This window comes from Haliotis cracherodii, unplaced genomic scaffold, assembly GCF_022045235.1.
Source record: "Haliotis cracherodii isolate W230 unplaced genomic scaffold, xgHalCrac1.p SCAF_7, whole genome shotgun sequence".
Taxonomy (NCBI): domain Eukaryota; kingdom Metazoa; phylum Mollusca; class Gastropoda; order Lepetellida; family Haliotidae; genus Haliotis; species Haliotis cracherodii.
Window position 1 is genome coordinate 53,109,871 of NW_027266330.1, and position 12,396 is coordinate 53,122,266.

Genomic DNA, 12,396 nt, shown 5'->3' on the forward strand with positions numbered 1-12,396 from the left:
TAACTATAATTAAAACATTAAAATTAGTCATTGGTGGGAAGGGGATTAATATCATGAGCATCGATCCACGCAATTGGGATCGATGACATGCATCAACCAAGTCAGAGTGCCTGACCACCCGATGACGTTAGTCGCCTCTTTCGACAAGCATAGTCGCCTTTTATGGCAAGCATTGCTGAAGACCTATTATACCCCGGATCTTCACGGGTCAAGTTATGCAGAACCTCGAGGAACAGAAGTGTGATGTTGTGGGGACTTTGAAGCGAACCCGGGACAGGTCGATGGGACAGTTATTATTGAGTCAAAAGTGGAAATAATATCCGTGCTCACACAAGTAATTAGGAGGAGAAACATCGGGATGTAAGTCAACTGAAATCTGAGGTGAGGTGAAATTGGGTTTAACGTCGCGTCCAAGATTATTGCACTTATATAGCGACGTGCATGCACGTGTATGTGTGTGTTTGTTGCTGCTTGTACTAGTCTGGACTAATGCTGATTTATAGTGCTAGCTCACTGAGATACCATGCCACAGTTTAACATGAATATCCCACTCAGACACAGTATACTGACTCCGAGCCGACCAGCCCTTCTTTTAGCCCCTTAATGCCGAGCGCCAGACAGGGTAACAACAAGTACCATCTTTATACGTCTTTTGTTAAGACGCGGCCGGGGATCGAACCCCGGACCTTCCGCTCTCCAGGCGGACGCTCTACCACTAGACCACGGAGGCGGCACTGAAATCTGAGGTCATCACCGTTAAAGAGATCTTAAGAGATCTTGAATCTGTGTCTGAAACAACAACTAGTCTAAAAGATGACGTTGGAAAACTGAGAGATGAATAACACCTGCTTCGACTGAAAATTGACTCCGTAGTAGATCAGATGCATGAACGTCATACCTAATAAACTCCACATGGGTGGACGAACTGGATAAAAGAAGAGAGAGGTCAGAAATATTTAGTCGGAAGGACAGTGTGATCCTGTTCTGAATTACAGAGGATGGTGATCGAGATTGAGACCAAGGCGGAGACAATACAAGTATTTAACTTGGTCCATAGTGATACATATGACCCCATACAAACATGAGATATAAAAGATCTGGTAGGCTCAGTGAAGAGGACAGCCCCAAACCAAAGCCTCTAACAGCCTCTTTCTTGGACACTGAGACTAAAAATGGCCATTTAAGAAATGAAAGTACGTAAAAGCAATAGAATTGGAATGGCAAATGATTTATACCAAACCAAAGAAAGAAGTTGCGAGTACAGTAAAAAATGGCAAAAGAGGCTTCTAAAAGAATGGTAGATTGGTTTTGGACGCACCTGTGCTACACCTCGATCAAGGAGGATAGATTCTGTGATCAACCGCGAAGACTTCGAAATCTCGAACAGCTAAAAGCGAGAAACTAGGTTGCGCTCGTCCACACGCAGCCTTTACCGAGACCATTACAAGGAACATTTATGGCTTACATAATGATCAAGATGATTAAGATTTCCTTGGAAAAAAGAAATAGACATATGTATTAAAAACTCACTTGTTATTTTACCGATAACTTTTGGCACACACAATCATAGCTATAAGCATTTCCATGGTGATGTCAATCGCCCGTTCCCTTCCAGAGATTTTATGCATTACATTAAGGTAGTCTACAAGAGCCGACTGTCACTACTGCACGCAATGGCCATGATGGATGACATATATACGCTTCCAGGATAGACATTGAACTTCACGGGACTCCAACTCAATTTCAAATATGCCCATGCGTGTCAGCTTGGTGTGGGAGTAAAGGCCATTATTTTTTTAAACTGCCGTGCACGAGAAAGTATACACTCTTGTTTGATGGTGGCTACGTATGAAACAAACATGAAATGCCTGTTTGATGGTGATGTATTTGATACCGGTATTAAAGGCGAAATTACATGCATCACATCAACGAGTACCTCACATGTAGAGTGACAATATAATAACGTTTGAAATATTTTATAAGTGTATACTTTCATTTGCTTGAGAGTAGGTGAGGTGAGGTGAAATGGGATTTATAGTCGCGTCCAAGATTATTGCACTTACATAGCGACGTGCATGTACGTGTGTGGCTGCTTGTACTAGTCCGGACTGATGCCGATTTAAAGTGCTGGCTCACTGAGATACCATGCCGCAGTTTAACATGAATACCCCACTCAGACACAGTATACTGACTTCCAGCCGACCAGTCCTTGTTTTAGCCCCTTAATGGCGAGCTCCAGACAGGGTAACAACAAGTACCATCTTTTAACAGTTCTTGGTATGACGCGGTCGGGGATCGAACCCCGGACCTTCCGCTCTCCGGGCGGACGCTCTACCACTAGACCACGAAGGCGGTCTTGCTTGACAGTAATTACTGTAATTACCAGAATAGGGCATGCTGTGTATACCTACCCCCAGGCATTAGAGTTGGGAAAAAGGTGCTCGTGAGATCTAAGACGGGCCCGGGACGGACGTCTCACACAAACTAGGTCCCTGTATTGACGATGTCGGTCTGTGACATTCCTACCAGTGAAATCGTGGGATGTATTCGGTCATATCGGTCCTTGATATTCCTGACAGTGGAATCGTGGGGTGTATTCGGTCATATCGGTCCGTGATATTCCTGACAGTGGAATCGTGGGGTGTATTCGGTCATATCGGTCTGTGATATTCCTACCAGTGGTATCTTGGGATGTATTCGGTCATGTCGGTCTGTGACATTCCTACCAGTGGTATCTTGGGATGTAGTCGGTCATATCGGTCTGTGACATTCCTACTCAGTGGAATCGTGGGACGTATTCGGACATGTCGGTCATTTGTGAGAGACAGGAAAGTGGAACCTCTGATCTGACTTAGGATTGAAGTGATTGCACGATGAAGTGCAGCTGCGACAAATCTCTGTTTTGAGAAATGTGACACATATAACATGACTGTCAAGTGATTTTAGATGCATTAGCAGGCATTTCGCAATTTCTGATGGTCTTCTTTCCCCCATGACTGTGGTCACTCTGAGAATAAAGATACACATTATAGGAGCTTAGCTATTGTTTGCACTAAGCTCGGCTCACGAGTGAACAAGGAATTCAAAGAACAGCCTGAAGGGCAAATCTGACTCTGAAACCATTTACGAGAAATGAATATGTACTTTTACTTTTTTGTACATTTTGTGCTTTTCTCTTGAATGTCATCATGTCATATGAGTCCAGATGCTTAATGCTTGAAAATCTGCTTACGACTTATCAAATATGAATGTTGCATTGGAAAATGCATTTTGAACAGTCCTTTGGGTTTAGGTCTCTTGCCTTGACATGATCGCCAGTTGTAATTATGTAGCATTGTCCGTGTAAACGGTTTTGTTTTCGAACCGTTTCTTCCATGTCACTTGTAAAGCTATGCTCTTTCTGGCTTTTTTTACGGGCCCTGGACTGATGTGAAATGTATTCTTCCTGGGTGCGGTAATCGAAGATATTTTTGTGTATATTCTCGGGTGTTGCTGATTCTGCTTCTCAGGAGTAGCGTGGTTGTGCTTTCCAGGTTTAGATTGTTCTGCTTCTCAGGTGAAGCTTGTCCTGCCTCTCGGGTGTAGCATGTTCTGCTTCTCGGGTGTAGCATGGTTCTGCTTCCCAGTTGTAGCTTGTTATGCTTCTCAGGTATAGCGTGGTTCTTTTTCTCAGGTTAGCTTGTTCTACTTCTCATGCGTAGCTTGTTTTGCTTCTCAAATGTAGCATGGTTCTGCTCCTCTGATGCAGCTTGTTCTGCTTCTCTTGTGTTGTTGATTCTGTTTCTAGGGTGTAGCTTGTTCTGCTTTTCATGTGTAGCGTGGTTCTGCTTCTCATGTGTAGCTTTATCAGCTTTTCATGTGTAGCGTGGTTCTGCTTCTCATGAGTAGCTTGATCTGCTTTTCAAGTGTAGCTTGATCTGCTTCTCAGGTGTAGAGTGGTTCTGCTTTCCAGGTGCAGCATGTTCTGCTTCTCAGGTGTAGTGTGGTTCTGCTTCTCATGTGTAGGATGGTTCTGCTTTCCTAGCGCAGCATGTTCTGTTGTTCAGGTGTAGCCTTTTCTGCTTCCCAGGTCTAGCATGTTCTGCTTCTCATGTGTAGCGTGGTTTTGCTTCCCTGGTGTAGTGTGGTTCTGCTTCTCAGGTGTAGTGTGGTTTTGCTTCTTAGGTGTAGCGTGGTTCTCCGTCCTAGAAGCAGCTTGTTCTGCTTCTCTTGTGTAGCTTGTTCTGCTTCTCAAGTGTAGCATGGTTCTGCCCCTCTGGTGCAGCATGTTGTGTTTCTCTTGGGTTGCTGATTCTGCTACTAAGGTGTAGCATGGTTCTGCTTCTCGGAAGTAGCGTGCTTCTGCTTCTCAGGTGTAGCGTGGTTCTGCTTCTCAGGTGCAGCATGTTCTGCTTCTCATGTGTAGAGTGTCGGCTTCTCAGGGGTAGCGTGTTCGGCTTCTCAGGTGCAGCATGTTCTGCTTCTCGGGTGTAAAGTGGTTCTGCTTCTCGGGTGCAGCATGTTTTGCTTCTCGGGTGTAGCGTGGTTCTGCTTCTCTGATGCATCATGTTTTGCTTCTCATGTGTAGCATGGCTCTGTTTCTCGGGTGTAGCATGGTTCTGCTTCTCAGGTGTAGCCTTGTTCTGCTTCTCAGGTAAACAGTGATAACAACTTATTGATTTTGTTATGTAAAAGACATGGATAACAGGAATTTACACGATAAAGACAATTTTTCAAAAATTTTGTCAATTGAGTCCTTTGGGCACTAACCAGTCGATTTCAACAATTTTGTGCTGAGAGAATTAAAGAATGGTAATAATACTAATGCACATGGATGCTTTGTTATAAGTATATAACATAAAAAAGTATAAGTACAGTAGAGCACGGATATAACGCACATTATGTTACTCTTGCCTGTCCATGTATTTGGACTTATCTTGTCGGTATAACATATAACAAACAGATTTCATTCGATAATGTTTACATTTATTTCGGTGAAATCGTGTGTGAAGTGATCAGTAGATCGCACAACTCACCGTTATTTACAGCAACCATTACCGCTATTGACGCCTTGAAACGAACTTTAGTTACAAGAGAATGGGTCTATATATCATAAATACCATACTTTGACTCGTTGAAAGTCACATTTGAGGCAGTTTGACTGTTAAATGTCAACATAACGTTTTCACAATCGAAATCAATGAAGCGCGGGAAGTCCCTACGGTGACTGGTCAAATTGTTCCATACGTAAAAACATCCGGCAATAGCAATCAACTATACCAAACTGATTAGGAAGGATACCGTACCGAACACTGGAATATGGTTCTTCCTCAAGGTTTAGATTGGAAAAATATACTTCTATGTTATAGAAAATGCACGCGCGATTGTAAACTTTTAGATTTTCAATATCGATTTATAAACAGAATAATTTACACTAAGAAAGAATTATTCAAGATAAAACTTGTCGATGAAGATATTTGTACTTTCTGTAAAACTGCTTCTGAAGATATGTCTCATGTATATTTCGATTGCCAATCTGTTCAACAATTTTGGCTTAAAGTTGAAAACTTATCTAAACAACAACCTGCAAACAAATTTTATCCTTTCGAAACTTAATATCTTTTTTGGTGTTTCCACTCAAAAAAATGTAACAAATCATATTATTATATTAGCAAGAAGATTCATCTACATATCAAACATAAAACAACAAGATTTATCTTTCGAGCAGTTTCTTTCACTACTAAAAGACACAATTTGTTTGGAAAGTTTTATCGCTAAAAAAAATAATCAATTTGACCAGTATGCTTAGAAATGGCAAAACTTACAACTCATAATCTAACGAAGCAGTTGAAATATACTACCTGTTAATTAGTAATCATATATTTCTTGTAAACAAATATTTATAATCTCCCTCTCAGTTTGAGAAGACGACATATCCTAGACAATCTGCCTGGCCTCACCTATGAAAACTATAACTTGTGTTAATTCTGTCATATATGTACATGTTTATACCTACACCTACACTTCCATATACATGGAATGGAATAATAAAAAAAACCCAAAAAAACCCCAAAAAACTGTACCAAAGTGCTACGCTATGCACACCCAAATATATATATATATATATATATATATATATATATATATATATATATATATATATATATATATATATATATATATATATATATATATATATATATATAGTGTAAGCTGTAACTAAAATAACACGATATTGCAATATATTATTCTGATAAAATATTAATTTCACATACAATTTCTTGTATTGCAATTGCATTTTGGAAGTTGTATCATCGGGTACTTTTCAACCGATTCACCGATAGATGCGGGAGGAAACGTGTATAAAAGTGTGTGTGTATTGTGTTTTGTTTTAGCCAATATGGCGGTAGTTTCCGTGCGGAAACGTATATAACGAACAACGTATATAACGACGTTCCCTTGTAGTTCGCTATATCCATGTTCTCTGTATGTAAAACATGTCAAATATTTAACATATGTTAACATGTGAAAATATTAATCATTCTTTTTTGATTATTCAGTGATTTTGGTATTTGTTCGTTGTAAGACTAGTCCTATTGGGTACAAAGAGAACAGGCAGGGAGTAGCTGACCACAGGACAGTTATCTTTGTTGTGTTAGACTGTAGTGATTTCGGCGTGTAGTAACTTTGGGACCTAACGGGACCATACAGTAATCGTACATTCCCAAAAAAATCACGCTGTTATGAACATTGAGAATTACGTTAGGTTTATATTTGTTGTCGAAAAGCGGGTTATACACTTGGGTTGTACGGGTTGCTTCCTGGGTTGCTTTGAATATTCCAGTTATATCACCAGAAACCTATGATTGTGGGTTCGAATCCCGGTTAGCCCCGATTATGTTTCTAGGTTTGTCAGCACCATACCCGTGCTCGTGGGTTTCACCGAAGTGGTAAACGTCTGAGACCTGCATCACTTCGGGCTTTCCTCCCACATTAAGCTGACACGCCGTGATATAACTGGAATACTGTTAAAACCGGCGTTAAACCCAACTCACTCACTCTTGCGCAAAAAGTGTCTGATGGGGAATACAGTATTCAAGGCCTTAGTGAGAATTACAAAACGTTTGACTCATCAGCGACCGAAATAATGTCCAATGACATTCCTATTTAGACTTGTACTAAACATTCATGTTCTTATTACGTGAACAATTAAATTTGCCTTGCATGTGTTTGAAACGGGTACCACAGGCGGGGCAGGATACGCTCATCTGGTATCATCACTAATTTCGTAACACATGCTTATGACATAGTCGGAATCGTACAATGAATAAATACTTACTATTTTACCCATGTTGTGTGAATTGCCAGTGCTACGGCCAGGGCAGGACATGCTTACCCTGTTCGCGATCACCTGGTGTCATCACTGATTTTCAGTGGCCCATTCATATAATTTTACCTTCACGACAAATAGAATCTATTTCGGCGGATAATCTAGACTGGCTATTCTCTTGCATTGACAATATACTAGTACATGTTGACAATGGAAAGGGTTTTGTTGCATTTATTCATGAGGAAAGCAACTTAAAAACACCATTGCATCACAGAAAGATCTGAAACTATATAACACTGTTCAAATAAAAGGATTAGTGAAAAGACGTTATGATAACTACACGTAGAGGAGTGGCGACTTCCTCGACTTTGAATTAACCAATTACCCTTCGCATTTGCATGGACACACGCTCTATGATTAAAAAACCTTGAAGCAATAACTGTTGGCTGTCTTGTCCTTTAGCACGGTGTAATCATTTGTCAAGTGTTGTAATTACAATCCTTAAGTGTTTGCTCTTGTGGTCTTAAAGACCCGGGTTAGATTCTCGACATGGGTACAATGTGTGAAGCCCATTTCTGGTGTCCCCCGCCGTGATATTGCTTGAAGATTGCTAAAAGCGGCGTAAAACCTCACTCACTCACACTTAAATTTGAATTTCTTATGATTATGGTAATGTTTTTTGCCTCTTTTATTCACATTTTCCCCTCATGTGGTTATTGAGCCGTAGTATTCTGCGTTAGAAACGATGACGTTCAACGCTTGGTTACTTTAGAGATGGACAGTTAAACTAGCGTGCGTATGTGTGTGTTTGTATGCGTGTATGTGTGTGTGTTTGTGTGTGTGTGTTTGTGTGTGTGTATATGTGTTGGTATGTGTGTGTTTGTGTGTATATGTATGTATATGTGTGTGTTTGTGTGTATGTATGTGTATTTGTGTGTGTATGTGTTTATGTGTTGGTATGTGTGTGTTTGTGTGTATATGTATGTATATGTGTGTGTTTGTGTGTATGTATGTGTATTTGTGTGTGTATGTGTTTATGTGTGTATATGTGTGTGTATGTGTTTATATGTGTGTGTATGTGTATGTATGTGTATGTATGTGTGTGTATGTGTGTATGTGTATGTGTGTGTATGTGTATGTGTGTGTGTATGTATGTATGTGTATGTGTGTGTATGTATGTGCATGTGTGTGTGTGTGTATGTATGCATGTGTGTGAGTATGTGTGTGTAGGTATGTGTATGTGTGTGCATGTGTGTGTATGTATGCGTTTGTGTGAGTATGTGTGTGTATGTATGTGTATGTGTGTGTATGTAGATGCGTATGTTTGTATGTATATGTGTATGTTTGTGTGTGTATTTGTGTATGTGTATGTGTATGTATGTGTGTGTATGTGTATGAATGTGTGTATGTGTATGTATGTGTGTGTTTGTGTGTGTATGTGTATGTATGTGTATGTATGTGTATGTGTATGTATGTGTGTGTATGTGTATGTATGTGTGTATGTGTATGTTTGTGTGTGTATTTGTGTATGTGTATGTGTATGTATGTGTGTGTATGTGTATGAATGTGTATATGTGTATGTATGTGTGTGTTTGTGTGTTTGTGTGTGTATGTGTATGTATGTGTATGTATGTGTATGTGTATGTATGTGTATGTATGTGTGTGTATGTGTATGTATGTGTGTATGTGTATGTATGGGTGTGTTTGTGTGTGTATGTGTGTGTATGTGTATGTATGTCTGTGTATGTGTGTGTATGTGTATGTATGTGTGTGTATGTGTGTGTATGTGTGTTTGTGTGTGTATGTGTGTGTATGTATGTGTGTGTATGTGTATGTATGTGTGTGTATGTGTGTGTACGTGTGTATGTGTGTGTATGTGTATGTATGTGTATGTATGTGTGTGTTTTTGTGTTTGTGTGTGTATTTGTGTATGTATGTGTATGTATGTGTGTATATGTGTGTATGTTTGTGTATGTGTGTGTATGTGTATATATGTGTGTGTATTTGTGTATGTATGTGTATGAATGAATGAATGTATGTGTGTATATGTGTGTTTGTGTGTGTATGTGTGTGTACGTGTATGTATGTGTGTGTATGTGTGTGTATGTGTGTTTGTGTGTGTATGTGTATGTATGTGTATGTATGTATGTGTATGTATGTGTGTGTGTGTGTGTGTGTGTTTGTGTGTGTATGTATGTGGGTGTGTGTGTATGTGTGTGTATATGTGTTTGTTTGTGTATGTGTGTGTATGTGTATGTATGTGTGTGTATGTATGTGTGTGTATGTATGTATGTGTGTGTATGTGTTTTTGTGTGTGTATGTGTGTGTATGTATGTGTGTGTATGTGTGTTTGTGTATGTGTATGTTAGTGTATGTGTGTGTATGTGTGTTTGTGTGTGTATGTGTATTTGTGTGTGTGTTTGTGTGTGTACCCATGTTGTTTTACACCGCACTAACCAATATGCCATCTATATGACGGCGCCCTGACAAGACAATCAAGTGATTGATATTATGAGCAAAGATCTACGCCGTCGCAGAGCCTAACCACCAGATTGTTAAATACACCTCTTACGACCAGCATCAGCGATCATGCGCCAATGTGTCATTGCTATAAATTTATGATTTCGAACATTTCATGAAGATTTTGTGTTTTACGTTTTTCAGTTGTTTCTTTTACGTTTTCTTCCGTTTTTATTGAGCCCGCGTAGTATTCTGCATTACGAACGATCACGTTAAACGCTTGGTTACTTTAGAGATGGAAAGTTAAACTAGCGTGTGTATGTGTGTGTGTGTGTGTTTGTGTGTGTTTTTGTGTGTGTTTGTGTGTGTATGTGTGTGTGTGTGTTTGTGTTTTTTTCTGTTGTGTGTTTTACGTTTTTCCATTACTACATGTAGAATTGTTGTGTTGCAAGCATTATTACGACATTGAAAACACATGCAAAGGCGAGTCAATTGTTCACAAGAAAATCACGGGAATCTATGGCACAAGTCAAAATAGGGCATTACATCGGACATAATTGTGTCCCTGATGTTTGAGATTTGGGAACGTCCTCCACATGTCTACCATCAAACTTTTTGTTGGCTTTGCTGAGTGTTGTAGCCTTGATCAAAGAACTTCTGAGCAACAGCCGTATGACAGTCTTTGAAATCTTCGTGGAAAGAGAATGCTCGATTGTACCTTAAAAGTTGTAAAATATAGACACTAAAGGCTGGAGCAGCTGGAATATATCTCGACTTAAAGGGAAGGCTGGAAAGTCATCCCTCTAGCCGTCAAACAATGCTTGTCGTGAGGTCGGCTAAGGGGCCGATAATTTATCGAAAAAAGTATATTGTCCCCGAAAATTCTTGACGAAAATAATTATGCTTCAGACTGTTGAAAAAACAAACCCGAAATTAACACAATTGCCACCAAAATACTTTGTTGCAAGGTCTCATCTTAAAAAAATATTCGGATTCATAGATCTGATAAAAAACATATCTGGTTTTGCAGCTGAGGCTAAAAAATATGTGATCTCCAGACAAAATCCCATGCATTAAATGTATGAAATGAATCACCATGAATAGCCACTCTTCTTTCTTTCATGTTTAGTCACCATCAAACATGGGTGTATACTTTCATTTTCCCGGCAGTTTAGATAGAATACTGCTCAGTATGTCAAACAAATGTCACCGCCAGTGGAAGGGGGACCTCAAGGGTGAGAGGATACATTTGTGCTGTGACGTCAAAAGAAAGACGTTTGACGTTAACTTACTTCCGTAAAACTCGCATGTGTGCGAACTGTACAAAAATATCTTCCTTTTCTCTAATGTGTTCGTTATGTTATTAAAAAAACAGTATTTCAAAGCATTTCGTACATGTCTGCTTTCAATTAATCAGACATAATTTGTAAAAACTGCAATTATTACATAAACAGTATTAAACCTGAAAATTTGAATTTGCAGAAAATGAGTCCATATGTTTGAAGTCATGTTACTCTGTAATAACTATGAATTAAAGCTTATCAAATGGATTTTTGCGGTCCTAAGATACTGCAGTTGTAAAATATAGTAAGAAGTCAAAATGTGATTTTTCAAAATGTGATGGTCCCTTATCTCGTGGCTGGTCGAAAATATTGATGGAAAGGGTTGTATTATATATAATAATACGTTTTTAATTTGAAGTTAACACGATTTACGGCTTTTCCGTTGGACAAGAGATTGGTCACATGACCGCGAAATTGACGTTAATTAGTGTATGAACGACACACATTTGACGTTCATACGTTTTTCACGAGACCGTGTGAAATAACGTAAACACTGACAGACTACGTCCACATATCTTGGGGTAACCTCTGGGAATTCCCAAGCATGAATACATACAGAAGCGTTTTTTTCTCATCATTATTTCCCTTTTATCGGAACTTATCGTTTTAGCACACATTTGGATAAGTCAGAGAGTTTGATTGCATGTCCGTTCAAGGATATCCTCGCTACAACCCATCTTAGAGTATATAACGAAGAAAAACACATCAAAACTACCGTAGTATCGACTCGATCCGTGTCTAGACTACAGTGACAGTCTTCAGCAATATATGACTGTATCTCAGTTTCTATATGACACATCTTTACAATCACCTTTAAGTGATCGGCCAACTGATCAGCAATGACTAGCCACAGGTTCGATAAAATCTTCGAAAATCTCCCCCGTCACGTCTATCGTGTCGGCCATCTTGACGTCTTGTACTTAAAATAATGGATGTAAATGTATTACGACGCTCTGTCATTGTGACTAACTTACTGAGGTAGTTCTTAACTACCTTAGACCTTTCTCATCTAATAAGGATATTATTTGAGTACATTTGTGTTTACAGAAACTACAAAACATTCTGTTGTCAGGCTCCCTGAGGGTGTTATTCTGGTCCTTTATGAGTTTAACAGGCAAAGATTATGATTCACATTGAAATTGTCAGGAATATGAGAAGCTTAGGAAATATTTGTGAACAATAAAATAGCAAATATCATTAGGATATATTTTTAAGATAATCTTGGCAACTGGTATCATCATTAGCATGTTTCTGGTAGTTGGACTAGTACGATCGACTCTGCTT

General features: G+C 39.2%; 2 protein-coding genes across 2 annotated transcripts in view; both read right to left on the reverse strand.

Moving 5' to 3' along the window:
• Positions 1–12,396, reverse strand: part of LOC139447564 (uncharacterized) — a 190,952-nt gene that overhangs the window by 76,977 nt on the left and 101,579 nt on the right. The gene's annotated exons all lie outside the window — the stretch shown is intronic.
• LOC139448989 (uncharacterized) overlaps positions 4,185–12,396 on the reverse strand; it is a 99,908-nt gene continuing 91,696 nt past the window's right edge. Inside the window, exon 2 of the mRNA XM_071230482.1 lies at positions 4,185–4,625. Within this exon, the coding sequence (XP_071086583.1) occupies positions 4,185–4,625 (441 nt within the window). The remainder of the gene's footprint in view (positions 4,626–12,396) is intronic.